The sequence below is a fragment of the Salmo salar genome, chromosome 27, assembly GCF_965601325.2.
Source record: "Salmo salar chromosome 27, fSalSal1, whole genome shotgun sequence".
Taxonomy (NCBI): Eukaryota; Metazoa; Chordata; class Actinopteri; order Salmoniformes; family Salmonidae; genus Salmo; species Salmo salar.
Genome location: NC_138317.1, coordinates 1,404,929 through 1,419,564, shown reverse-complemented (window position 1 = coordinate 1,419,564; position 14,636 = coordinate 1,404,929). Strand labels below are relative to the sequence as shown.

The 14,636-nt window shown below is 43.2% G+C and overlaps 1 protein-coding gene across 3 annotated transcripts; it reads left to right on the top strand.

Moving 5' to 3' along the window:
- The first annotated feature begins 3,223 nt into the window (after positions 1-3,223).
- Positions 3,224-12,825, top strand: ndufv1 (NADH:ubiquinone oxidoreductase core subunit V1). 3 transcript variants are annotated; one of them, XM_014176847.3, is made up of 11 exons: positions 3,224-3,319; positions 4,022-4,140; positions 4,253-4,335; positions 4,549-4,719; positions 4,960-5,143; positions 5,590-5,779; positions 7,588-7,800; positions 8,141-8,307; positions 8,571-8,652; positions 10,785-10,930; positions 12,532-12,825. In XM_014176847.3, exons 2-11 carry the CDS (start codon positions 4,030-4,032, stop codon positions 12,607-12,609), a joined length of 1,425 nt encoding a protein of 474 aa, XP_014032322.1. In that variant the 5' UTR covers positions 3,224-3,319; positions 4,022-4,029; the 3' UTR covers positions 12,610-12,825. The 3 variants fall into 3 exon arrangements, with proteins under 3 accessions (XP_014032322.1, XP_014032320.2, XP_082826415.1); XM_014176845.3 differs by having other exon boundaries at positions 3,228-3,351; XM_082970289.1 differs by lacking the exon at positions 3,224-3,319 and adding an exon at positions 3,748-3,774.
- The last annotated feature ends 1,811 nt before the right edge of the window (positions 12,826-14,636 follow it).

Sequence of the window (14,636 nt, the reverse complement as noted above, 5' to 3'; positions counted from 1 at the left end):
AAACGTCTGACCACTGTGATTGCCAACAAGGGTTTTGCCACCAAGTACTAAGTCATGTTTTGCAGAGGGGTCAAATACTTATTTCCTTCATTAAAATGCAAATCAATTTATAACATTTTTGACATGCGATTTTCTGGATTTTTTGTTGTTGTTTTTCTGTCTCTCACTGTTCAAATAAACCTACCATTAAAATTATAGACTGATCATTTCTTTGTCAGTGGGCAAGCTTACAAAATCAGCAGGGGATCAAATACTTTTTTCCCTCACTGTAATTTATTTCTATTTACTTCTGTTGCCCAAAATGTAACTTAACTATTTATCTATCCTCTATGTTACGTTTAGTTTCTCTTGATATAGTCTGTCTTATCAATTTATTCCTCATTAGCTTAAAGAAATTATGCTTTATTTGATTGTATATTATGTGTACTATGGCACATGTAAATACAATTTATTTAGGTCTTACGGAACAAAAAAAATGCACTTATGAATTGAAAAAGATGGACATTGCTAATGACCGATATGTTGACAGACAGACAGAGACAGATAGACACAAAATGAAGGTGCCTCGTTGAATAAAACATGGGAGGGTGGTATACACTCAGAGGCCAGTTTATTAGGTTTGCCATTCACGAAAATGGTTCGCTCCTACAGACTGTGAGTCACGTGGTCGTGGCTTGCTATATAAAGCAGGCAGACAGGCATTGAGGCATTCAGTTAGTGTTCGATTGAACAAAAATAGTGACCTAAGCAACTTTGAGCATGATTTGATCGTCGGTGCCAGGCGCGCCAGTTTCAGTATCTCAGAAATGGGCTTTTCACACACAACAGTGTCTAGGGTTTACCGAGAATGTTGCGACAAACAAAAAACATCCAGTCAGCAACAGTCCTGTGGGTGAAAACAGCTCTTTGATGAGAGAGGTCAAAGGAGAATGGCAAGAATCTTGCAAGCTAACAGGCGGGGCATAAACAGGCAAATAATGGCGCAGTATAACAGTGGTGTGTGTTCAATCTTATACTTACAACTCGTACTAAATTAAGATATTATACTGAATGAAATCAACCAGACTCAGAGGTAAACTTCAACATGTCTTTACTCCATCACTATCCGTGTAATCCCCACATTCCTTTACCGACGTCCTATCTCAGTATGTCACGTCAATACACAACATCTCCTTTACATGGATATGAACGTCAATGTCAACCTGACATACACAACAGCACTTATTCTTTATCTGTATAGCAACCTTTATCTTATCAATAAACAACTGAAATCTGTTCAATGGCTTATTATTTCTGTTCTCCTAATGGACTTCCCTTTTTTTTGCGGCAAAACATTTTTCACTTTTTTTTTTCACAACATAACTCAAACATTCAGAGTCTTCGCATCAGGATAATTATTTAATGACAAAGTCTGTTAACTTCTGTGGCAGTTTAATTTGTCTGTGAGACCTGACTGGCATGGGTGTCTGTGGTCTTTGTAGTGATCCCTCACAGATGGTCTCTGGTTTGGATTCTATGTACTGTCTCAGATTAGTTGTCCTTTGATTGTGGATCCGGCTCCTCAATTATATACCTCTTCACAAATGTTGTATTCCTTAAATACCTGGCTCCAGTTGGAGATTGAACAACCACATTGGTTCCCTCTTTCTTGATCACTGTGTGTGGTATCTTGTTGAAAGTTGTTGTGAACTTGTCTGTTTTGTCCTGTTGTAGGAGAACCTGATCTCTGACGTCCACGTAAGAGTGTTTGGCTCTGCGACAGTTGTCTGCATAGATTTTGGATTTCCCTTTCTGCTCGGCATCATAGTCCCGTGTCTCCAGGTCACTCTGTGGTGTAGCTATATCTGGAAGCTTTCCCCTCATTTTCCTTTTGAAAAGGAGCTCAGCTGGGCTCCTGCCCGTGGTAAAGTGATCAATGGTTCTATATACTGTCACGTACTTGCGTAGCTCCCGCTTTCAGTCCAGCCCCTCAGCTTGTGCAATGCGAATCCATTTCATGAGGGAGGCATTTTGCCCCTCCACTTCATCATTGCCTGTGCCAATTTTGGCATTGTTTATACCTGCTGTATCCCATTTTCCTGGCAGAAGTTCTGGAACTGCGATTATATGTACTGTGACCATTACCGAGGCGGACTGTTTCCGGGCGAGAGGCATTAGCTTCCGCTCATGAGGCGAAATGCTGCAATTGTGGTGGCGAGCATGCGCCAGAATTCATGAAGTGCTCTGTTAGGGTGATGGAGACCGAGGTGGCAAGAATAAGGGCTGTCCAGCATGTCGCCTATCTGGAGGCGGTGAGAAGAGTAACATTGAAGAAACCATGGTAGTTGGATTGTTAAGCTTATGGGCATGTGGCAGCAGTGTGTAGGAGGGAGGTTCCTAGATGTGAGAAGTGTGCAGAAGGGCATGAGATAAAGGAATGTGTAGCATTGGGGAAAGTAGTGTAATGTGTTAATTGTAGGGGTGCCCATGGGGCTGGGGATCAGAAATGTCCCGTGCGAGAGAGACAGGTTGAGGTTTCCAGGGTTAGAGTAGTGCAGAAGTTGTCATATGCTGAGGCAGTGAAGAAAGTAGAGGAAGATGGGTCAAGGGGGAGGGATCCTGAGAGGAGTGGTGTGAGTAGTAGATCTGTACCAGTACAGAGGGATAGGCCATCAAGTGATATGTGTTTCAGTAAGATTGGAGTTTTAGCATTTACAGTTATGGTTATCAATTGTATTACAGGAATGGAATGTAAGTTGCAGAACATTTAAGTTGTGGTGGCAGTTGCAGAGAGGTATTTGGGTGTACGAGATTTGACATCAAGAGTTACAGGGTGTGTTAAGTGGTGATGTTCCATCCTTTCCTTGTGGCAGCAGGTAGCCTAGTGGTTAGAGTGTTGGGCCAGTAACTGAAAAGTTGCTAGATCGAATTCCTGAGCTGACAAAGTAAAAATCTGTTGTTCTACCCCTGAACAAGGCAGTTAACCCAATGTTCATAGGCTTTAATTGTAAATAAGAATTTGTTCTTAACCGACTTGCCTGGTTAAATTTAAAACAAATTAAATTAAAATTTAGGATGATGAGGTAGTAATAAATGCCTTTAATTAGTGGAGTAGGGTGGTGTTCATTTTATTTTATATAATTTTGAAATTAGTGAGCGTAGTGTTAGAGGGTAGGGTATTTATTTGTTACATTTTATCTATCAAGTGAAGTGTAAGGGAGTTGTACTCCAGTGTAGTAGGTGGCGGTAATGCAACAAAGTGGATGCCTCATAGAAACCTCATAGAAGAAGAAGAAGAAGAACGTCATTTTGTAACACAGGTTCGGGACACAACACCAAGGTACGAAGACCACTTTTGCAACAGAAACATTGGTGATTTTGTTTTCATAGCTACATTAATATATCATGCAAAACGTAACAAAAATAATAAGATTATTATGAGACTTGGAGCAGTTTTATGCATCAGAAGTTGATTGTCGTAGCCTGTTTAGCATGCTAGCTAGCTACTGTAACGTTAGCAATCACAAAGTGGAGGTCATGGTGGGACGTTTGCAGGTCCTGCTAGTGCTATGCCAGGGGAAATGTGTTTGGCTTTTAGCTAGATTTTTGACGATTTCTCCTTATACACCTTTGAACATTAGGCCCGTGAAATGTTACAATTTCAGTGCTATGCATCCTTATCTAACTAACACCTCTGATTAGCTAGCTAAGTTAGCTAATGTATTTAGTTGACAATGACAACAGTATTCTTTGTTCAGTGGCGGCGAAAAAAGTTGCCTGACACATAAGCAATAGGTACGCTTCCTTGGCATGGATTTTATGATGACATTGTTGCCATTCATGTAACGGCGCCTAATGTTTTTGTGTTGTATTTGGGCCGTGTCACATTGCCATTGGGTTTTGTAATGTTGTTGCTTGAGCTTTTGTAATGGGGATGGAACTGAAGCCTGCTCTGGATGTTGACCAATGTATTTAATTGTATTGTGGCTACATTTGAAATTATTTGAACTATCTACTTGACTGCATCCTGTCCCGCAACCAGTTATCAGGATGCTGTCCTTGTCCCGGTTGGCTTTGGTCTGTGCTGCGGCTCGGGGCCCAGTTGCTGTCTGTCAAGGCAGAGTGACGTCCATTACACGATTCAACAGCACAACTGCTGAGGTATCCTTCCACAAGCTGTGTAAAGTGCAAACTTGACAGTTCCAGACTATTGGTACCAAATATTCTGTATTGTATTTAGACTATTAGGCCTAATGTTTTGCAATCTCTTTAGGCACCACCAAAGAAGATCACATTTGGACCCCTGGCTGACCAGGATAGAATTTTCACCAACCTGTATGGCCGACATGACTGGAGGTACCATTACAAACGGTTCTCTATACACAATAACACACTACACAGTGTCAGAAATGCTGGCCTTTGGGGTATGAGATCTTGGACCAGCATTCTTCATCTGTACAAATATATAACTTTTCATGCATATTACTTAATCATACAGTAATATGCTAATGTAATAGTATTCTTAGGAATTAGGTGTCATATTTTTACTCTCTCCCTATGTCGTTCCAGGCTAAAGGGAGCTCAAAGTCGTGGTGACTGGTATAAGACCAAGGAGATCCTGCTGAAGGGAGTGGACTGGATCCTCAACGAGATCAAAGTTTCAGGGCTGCGGGGGAGAGGTGGAGCAGGGTTCCCCACCGGCATGAAGTGGGGCTTCATGAACAAGCCCAGTGATGGCAGGTCAGTGGTACTGCCTATGTTGCTCACGTGATGCTCCGTTGTGACGTTTCCCCTAGGTACTGATCTAGGATCAGCTTTCCCTCCCCCAATACTAACCATAACCATTAGTGGGGAGAATGCTAAGCTTACCCAAAATCTGAATCCAGGGGCAACTTTACCCTATACCCCCATTTGACGCTGTGCCAACTTTGACCTGAGAAAGGAATCTAAAACTCCTATCCCCCTTCATCTGATCTTTAGACCAAAGTACCTGGTGGTGAATGCTGATGAAGGAGAGCCTGGCACCTGTAAGGACAGGGAGATCATGCGTAACGACCCCCACAAGCTGGTGGAGGGCTGCCTGGTGGCCGGGAGGGCCATGGGAGCCCGCGCTGCCTACATTTACATCAGGGGAGAGTTCTACAATGAGTCCTCCAACCTGCAGGTGAGAGCGTGGACTGCATGAAAAGGGAAAACAAGTTCATAACTACAATGGTTTAGAGGTCGATCTCTAGACAGTTATGCTTACTCTTCTTAGATGTGGCACACTTTTTCACCTTTTTCAATGTTCTTAGTACGTTCAACACATATATGGTTTCTTTTAAGGTAATTGATTTTGAATGACTTTCGTTGACGTCTTCTTTGATCTTGGCCATCTCCACCCGGCACAGCCAGAAGTGGACTGGCCACCCCTCAAAGCCTGGTTCCTCTCTAGGTTTCTTCTTAGATTCTGGCCTTTCTAGGGAGTTTTTCCTAGCCACCGTGCTTCTACACCTGCATTGCTTGCTGTTTGGGGTTTTAGGCTGGGTTTCTGTACAGCACTTTAAGATATCAGCTGATGTAAGAAGGGCTTTATAAATAAATTTGATTTCATCCCGGTTTTGACCTCAGGTGGCTATCAACGAGGCCTATGCAGCTGGTCTGATTGGGAAGAACTCCTGCGGCTCTGGCTACGACTTTGACGTGTTTGTGATGCGTGGGGCTGGTGCCTACATCTGTGGAGAGGAGACGGCACTCATCGAGTCCCTTGAGGGCAAGCAGGGGAAGCCCCGCCTGAAGCCCCCATTCCCTGCTGACGTTGGTGAGTTTCTGAGGTGGAGAGGAAGATGGAGTCCCCCCCCATGATGTACAGTGAGGGGAAAAAAGTATTTGATCCCCTGCTGATTTTGTACGTTTGCCCGCTGACAAAGAAATTATCAGTCTATAATTTTAGTGATAGTTTTATTTGAACACTGAGAGACAGAATAACAACAAAAAAATCCAGAAAAACACATGTCAAAAATGTTATATATAGATTTGCATTTTAATGAGGTAAATAAGTATTTGACCCCCTCTCAATCAGAAATATTTCTGGCTCCCAGGTGTCTTTTATACAGGTAACGAGCTGAGATTAGGAGCACACTCTTAAATGGAGTGCTCCTAATCTCAGCTTGTTACCTGTATAAAAGACACCTGTCCACAGAAGCAATCAATCAGATTCCAAAGTCTCCACCATGGCCAAGACCAAAGAGCTCTCGAAGGATGTCAGGGACAAGATTGTAGACCTACACAAGGCTGGAATGGGCTACAAGACCATCGCCAAGCACCTTGGTGAGAAGGTGACAACAGTTGGTGCGATTATTCGCAAATGGAAGAAAGACAAAAGAACTGTCAATCTCCCTGGGGCTCCATGCAAGATCTCACCTCGTGGAGTTGCAATGATCATGAGAACGGTGAGGAATCAGCCCAGAACTACACGAGAGGATCTTGTCAATGATCTCAAGGCAGCTGGGACCATAGTCACCAAGAAAACAATTGGTAACGCACTACGCTGTGAAGGACTGAAATCCTGCAGTGCCTGCAAGGTCCCCCTGCTCAAGAAAGCACATATACATGCCCATCTGAAGTTTGCCAATGAACATCTGAATGATTCAGAGGACAACTGGGTGAAAGTGTTGTGGTCAGATGAGACCAAAATGGAGCTCTTTGGCATCAACTCAACTCTCCATGTTTGGAGGAGGAGGAATGCTGCCTATGACCCCAGGAACACCATCCCCACCGTCAAACATGGAGGTGGAAACATTATGCTTTGGGGGTGTTTTTCTGCTAAGGGGACAGGACAACTTCACCGCATCAAAGGGACGATGGACGGGGCCATGTACCGTCAAATCTTGGGTGAGAACCTTCTTCCCTCAGCCAGGGCATTGAAAATGGGTCGTGGATGGGTATTCCAGCATGACAATGACCCAAAACACACGGCCAAGGCAACAAAGGAGTGGCTCAAGAAGAAGCACATTAAGGTCCTGGAGTGGCCTAGCCAGTCTCCAGACCTTAATCCCATAGAAAATCTGTGGAGGGAGCTGAAGGTTCGAGTTAGTAAACGTCACCCTCAACCTTAATGACTTGGAGAAGATCTGCAAAGAGGAGTGGGACAAAATCCCTACTGAGATTTGTGCAAACCTGGTGGCCAACTACAAGAAATGTCTGACCTCTGTGATTGCCAACAAGGGTTTTGCCACCAAGAACTAAGTCATGTTTTGCAGAGTGGTCAAATACTTATTTCCCTCATTAAAATGCAAATCATTTTATAAATGGTTTTTCAGGATTTTTTTGTTGTTATTCTGTCTCACTGTTCAAATAAACCTACCATTTTAAAATTATAGACTGATCATTTCTTTGTCAGTGGGCAAATGTACAAAATTAGCAGGGGATCAAATACTTTTTTCCCTCAATGTAGTAATACCAGAATATGGAACTAATCATGGCATGGCAATGATATGTTTTTGATGATAATAGGTCAATTTTAGAGGTTAAACAGAACACCTTCTACACCAATAACATCCAATTATCCTTTAACTTTTCTTCTAAAAGTTTAGTTCTAAACTGGTCGACCATTTTGTTCCCTCCAAGGTGTGTTTGGTTGCCCAACAACTGTCGCCAACGTGGAAACGGTAGCCGTGGCGCCCACTATTTGTCGCCGTGGTGGCACGTGGTTCCTAGGCTTTGGCAGAGAGAGGAATTCGGGCACAAAGCTCTTCAACATCTCAGGTCATGTCAACACCCCCTGCACAGTGGAGGAGGAGATGTCTATTCCTCTCAAGGACCTCATCGAGAGACACGCTGGTATGTCCTTACCATACACCACGTGAGCATTTAAAACTGAGCTGCATTTCTCTTCCCAATGTATAATAACCACCTCACCATTGTTGCTACAGTTAGCAAACATGTTAGTTCAGATATCCAATATATGTACTGTATGTTGTCTTAAAATCTTCTGGATTGCTTTATTACTAATTTAAGATTATCAGGTGGTTTTGTATCAAAGCCCTGAATCAGGTTTCCTAGTAAACACCACAACAGACCCTTTTCAGTATTAAGGTACAGTATATATATCGTACTTGTTCATTAACTCATGTGCAGCCTCAATTCAACTGACCAAAGTGAATGTCTCTCTCTCTCCCAGGTGGTGTGCGCGGTGGATGGGACAATCTGTTGTGTGTGATCCCTGGAGGCTCTTCCACACCCCTCATCCCCCGTTCAGTGTGTGACACCGTGCTGATGGACTTTGACGGCCTGGTCCAGGCTCAGACTGGCCTCGGCACTGCCGCTCTCATCGTCATGGACAAATCGGTAAACTCTCGTCCACACTGTATGGGCTGGTTTCTCAGACAGTGATCAAGCCTAGTCCTGGAATAAGAAACACTTTCAATGGACAATCTCCATTGAAAAGGATATTTTGGACAGGTCTAGGGTTAATCTGTGTCTGGGAAACCGGCCCTGTATGTATAAGTAACAGTATAACACTGATGAGAAAGTGATTCTTACATCTAGGTTCATTGATATTATATCTGACACATTGAGATATGTTGTTGAGAGATGTACTTTCATTGCAGACTGACGTCATCAGAGCCATCGCCCGCTTGATTGAGTTCTATAAACACGAGAGCTGTGGCCAGTGCACCCCCTGCAGGGAGGGTAAGGAAGGCTACTTAACTATTTTGATCCTAATGTTGTGCCTTTTAACCTCTTACATCTAGACGTTCCGCTAGCGGAACACCTGCTCCAATATCCAATGATAGGCGTGGCGCGAATTACAAATTCCTCAAAAATACAAAAACTTCAATTTTTCAAACATATGACTATTTCACAGCATTTTAAAGACAAGACTCTCCTTTATCTAACCACACTGTCCGATTTCAAAAAGGCTTTACAGCGAAAGCAAAACATTAGATTATGTCAGCAGAGTACCAAGCCAGAAATAATCAGACACCCATTTTTCAAGCTAGCATATAATGTCACAAAAACCCAGAAGACAGCTAAATGCAGCACTAACCTTTGATGATCTTCATCAGATGACACACCTAGGACATTATGTTATACAATACATGCATGTTTTGTTCAATCAAGTTCATATTTATATAAAAAAACTGCTTTTTACATTAGCATGGGACGTTCAGAACTAGCATATCCCCCGCAAACTTCCGGGGAATTTGCTAACAATTTACTAAATTACTCACGATAAACGTTCACAAAAAGCATAACAATTATTTTAAGAATTATAGATACAGAACTCCTCTATGCACTCGATATGTCCGATTTTAAAATAGCTTTTTGGTGAAAGAATATTGCAAAATGTGCTAAGTACATAGCCCAGCCATCACGGGCTAGCTATTTAGACACCCGGCAAGTTTAGCCTTCACCAAAATCAGATTTACTATTATAAAAGTTTGATTACCTTTTGTTGTCTTCGTCAGAATGCACTCCCAGGACTGCTACTTCAATAACAAATGTTGGTTTGGTCCAAAATAATCCATCGTTATATCCGAATAGCGGCGTTTTGTTCGTGCGTCCCAGACACTATCCGAAATGGTAAATCGGGGTCGCATGGCGCAATTCGTGACAAAAAAATTCTAAATATTCCATTACCGTACTTCGAAGCATGTCAACCGCTGTTTAAAATCAATTTTTTATGCAATTTATCTCGTAAAAAAGCGATAATATTCCGACCGGGAATCTCCTTTTCGGCAAACAGAGGAAAAATCACAAAGACGGGGGCGGCCAGGGCACGCGCCTAAGCCCACAGTCCCTTGATCGGCCACTTGAGAAAGGCGATAATGTGTTTCAGCCTGGGGCTGGAATGACGACATTCAGGTTTTTCCCGGGCTCTGAGCGCCCATGGAAGACGTAGGAAGTGTCACGTTAGAGCAGAGATCCTTTGTAAAAGATAGAGATGGCAAAGAAGTTCAAGAAATGGTCAGACAGGCCACTTCCTGTAAAGGAATCTCTCAGGTTTTGACCTGCCATTTGAGTTCTGTTATACTCACAGACACCATTCAAACAGTTTTAGAAACTTTGGAGTGTTTTCTATCCAAAGCCAATAATTATATGCATATTCTAGTTACTGGGCAGGAGTAGTAACCAGATTAAATCGGGTACATTTTTTATCCAGCCGTGAAAATACTGCCCCCTAGCCATAACAGGTTAAAATAATTATGCTTTTTGTGAACGTTTATCGTGAGTAATTTAGTAAATTCACCGGCAGTGTTCGGTGGGAATGCTAGTCACATGCTAGTCACATGCTAATGTAAAAAGCTGGTTTTTGATATAAATCTGAACTTGATTGAACAAAACATGCATGTATTGTATAACATAATGTCCTAGGGTTGTCATCTGATGAAGATCATCAAAGGTGAGTGCTGCATTTAGCTGTGGTTTGGGTTTATGTGACATTATATGCTAGCTTGAAAAATGGGTGTCTGATTATTTCTGGCTGGGTACTCTGCTGACATAATCTAATGTTTTGCTTTCGTTGTAAAGCCTTTTTGAAAACGGACAGTGTGGTTAGATTAACGAGAGTCTTATCTTTAAAATGGTGTAAAATAGTAATATGTTTGAAAAATTGAAGGTTTTGCATTTTTGAGGAATTTGAATAACGCGCCACGGGATTACACTGGCTGTTGAGTAGGTGGGACGCTAGCCCATAGAGGTTAAAGACTGCTACAAGTCTCTTTGTCTCTCTCTTTCTACCCTATTCCCATATTTATCTTACTTATTCTCTCCATCTTACTTATTCTCTCCATCTCTCTTTCCCTCTGTCCTCTGTGAAGGAGTGGACTGGATGAACAAGATGATGTGGCGCTTTGTGAAGGGTGATGCACGGGCGGCTGAGATCGACATGATCTGGGAAATCAGCAAGCAGATTGAGGGGCACACCATCTGTGCCCTGGGTGATGGAGCCGCGTGGCCCGTACAGGTAAATACAGGATATGCTGTATACAAAGTGCATTCTGAAAAAATTCAGACCCCTTTTTCCACATTTTGGCATGTTACAGCCTTATTCTAAAATGAATTAAATAGTCCTCCCCCCTCAATCTACACACAATACCCCATAATGAAAGCAATTACAGGTTTTGAAATTTTTGCAAATGTATAAGAAAAAAAAAGAAATCACATTTACCTGAGTATTCAGACCCTTTACTCAGTACTTTGTTGAAGCACCTTTGGCAGCGATTACAGACTCAAGTCTTCTTGGGTATGACACTACAAGCTTGACACACCTGTATTTGGGGAGTTTCTCCTATTCTCTGCAGATCCTCTCAAGCTCTGTAAGGTTGGATGGGGAGCATTGCTGCACAGCTATTTTCAGGTCTCTCCAGAGATGTTCGCTTGGGTTCAAGTCCTGGCTGTGGCTGGGCCACTCAAGGACATTCAGAGACTTGTCCCGAAGCCACTCCGGCTATGTGCTTAGGGTCGTTGTTCTGTTGGAAGGTGAACCTTTGCCCCAGTCTGAGGTCCTGAGCGCTCTGGAGCAGGTTTTCGTCAAGTATGTCTCTGTACTTTACTCCGTTCATCTTTCCGTCCAACCTGACTAGTCTCCCAGTCCCTGCCGTTGGAAAAACATCCCCATAGCATGATGCTGCCACCACCATGCTTCACCGTAGGGATGGTGCCAGGTTTCCTCCAGACGTGACGCTTGGTATTCAGACCAAAGAGTTCAATCTTGCTTTCATCAGACCATAGAATCTTGTTTCTCATGGTCAGAGAGGCCTTTAGGTGCCTTTTGGTAAACTCCAAGCGGGATGTCATGTGCCTTTTACTGACGAGTGGCTTCCGTCTGGCCACTTTACCATTAGGCCTGATTAGTGGAGTGCTGCAGAGATGGTTGTCCTTCTGGAAGTTTCTCCCATCGCCAGAGGAACACTGGAGCTCTGTCAGAGTGACCATCGGTTTCTTGGTCACCACCCTGACCAAGGCCCTTCTCCACCTATTGCTCTGTTTGGCCCGAAGAGTTTGGTTGTTCCAAACGTCTTCCATTTAAGAATGATGGAGATCACTCAGCTTTTGGGGACCTTCAATGCTGCAGAAATGTTTTGGTACCCATCCCCAGATATGTGCCTCGACACAATCGTGTCTCGGAGCTCTACGGACAACTTCTTCGACCTCATGGCTTGGTTTTTTAATTTAAGCATTTTTAGAATAAGGCTGTAACGTAACAATGTCTAAAAAGTCAAGGGGTCTGAATCATTTCCGAATGCACTGTACATACACTCACTGAGGCTCAAGTTGTTATGCCTGATTCACATTATAGTGCCAAGCTAAGCTATCATGGGCTGGCCTGGTTACACAATAATCCCTCATTGTGAAAATATCCAAGCCATCCAATGTTTCGAGTCAGTCCTATAGAGTGAGCCATTAGTGTGTATTGGTGGTAAGTAATACAGGTTTCTATGGACTATGCCTGCATCTCTCCATAGAGACTGCTATTTAAACAGACTGTATTTGATTTGGTAATAGTGTAGTCGGCTGACTTGCCCTTTTCTTAACTCACTCTCCTACTCTTCTTTCTCTCTATAGGGATTGATCAGACACTTCAGGCCTATTATGGAGACCCGAATTGCAGAGTTCCAGCAGAAGGACCAAGCCAGAGCTTAAATCACTCCTTCGTCCCTTTCCTCTACCCTTCATTCACAATTATTTAAATAAGAATGCGTTGCCTCATTCATTGTGAATAATTGCCTTCCCGTTTTTGCCTTTGTCTGAAGTCGCCAATAAAGCTGTATGTAACTAAAATAGTTAAGCAATTTAACAGTTGTGCTGTATACAGTATATGTATTGTTCATTTAAGACTTAAAAAATTCAATCTTGGAATTGCTATTTGTTTCTTCATTTTGATGAATCGGTATTTGTTTCTCCTGTCGTTTAACAGAAGGAACATTGTTTTGAAGCATGCTACACAATTGCAGCTCTTGATGATACAAATGAACTACTGTATGAATATCAGTATCCTGCAATTGCCTTGTGTGGTCATTTTAAATTTCTCACAGCAGAAATAGATGAATCCAGAGTGAAACAGACCAAGAACAGTCTGGCATGTGATCTTACTGAATTAGGACCCCCCCCCCACCCTCCAATAATTTTTGATTAGGCTCTTCAGATAGTATATAAACATTTCATAAGCATATATTTTATTTTTGAATTACAGAAAATTTGCTTTAAAAATACAACATGTTCTCTCAGCCTCATGGCAAATGTGTAAAATAGCATGAGTTTAGCTATAAATCTGCAAATGTTTCTCTGCCCCGTTAACTTTGCGGGCCCCGCGAAACGGAGCTACGCCGCCGTTAGGACCGCATGGTCTATTAAGCACATACAATGCCACAGTATGATTCATAACACCCCTAAAACCTAGCGGTCAAACAGGAAAATGGTTTCAATAGTTTTTATCCACCATTACATTTTAGAAACACCACCGCTAACTAACTAGCCATTTCACATTGGTTACACTCACCCCCCTTTTGACCTCTTTTTCCACAGCAACCAGTTGTCCGGGTCACAGCACCAATGTAACAGTTTAGCTTCTGTCCCTCTCCTCACCCCAACCTAGGCTTGAACCAGGGACCCTCTGCACACATCAACAACTGACACCCCACGAAGCATCGTTACCCATCGTGCCACAAGAGCCGTGGCCCTTGCAGAGCAAGGGGAACAACTAGTTCAGGTCTCAGAGCGAGTGACGTCACCCGATTGAAACGCTATTAGCGCGCACCACCGCTAACTAACTAGGCATTTCATATCGGTTACACATGGTCACGCAGTCGTGGGTGAACAGGGAATACAGGAGGGGGCTGAGAATGCACCCTTGTGTTGAGGATCAGCGTAGTGGAGATGTTGTTTCCTACATTCACCACCTGGGGGCAGACCATCAGGAAGTCCAGGACCCAGTTGCACAGCAGGGTTGAGACCCACGGCCTCAAGCTTAATGATGAGCTTGGAGGGTACTATGGTGTTGAATGCTGAGCTATAGTCCATGAACAACATTCTAATGTAGGTATTCCTCTTGTCCAGATGGAATAGGGCAGTGTGCAGTGTGATGGCAATTATTGGGGTGGTAAGCAAATTGAAGTGGGCCTAGGGTGACAGGTAGGGTGCAGGTGATATGATCCTTGATTAGTCTCTCAAAGCACTTCATGATGACAAGTGAGTGCTACGGGGCGATAGTAATTTAGTTCAGTTACCTTAGCTTTCTTGGGAACAGGAACAATGGTGGCCAGCTTGAAGCATGTGGGGACAGCAGACTTGGATACTGATTGTTTCAATATGTCCGTAAACACACCAGCGGGCTGGTCTGCACATGCTCTGAGGACGCGGCTAGAGATGCCGTCTGGGCCAGCAGCCTTACGAGGGTTAACACGTTTAAATGTTTTACTCACGTCGGCCATGGAGGAGAGCCCACAGTCTTTGGTAGAGGGCCGTGTTCGTGGCACTGTATTGTCCTCAAAGCGCGCAAAGAAGTTGTTGAATTTTTCTGGGAGCAAGACGTTAATGATCGCGATGGTGCTGGTTTTCGTTTTGTAATCCGTGATTGTAGATCCTGCCACACACTTCTCGTGTTTGAGCCGTTGAATTGCGACCCCACTTTGTCTCTATACTTACGCTTTGCTTGTTTGATTGCCTTACAG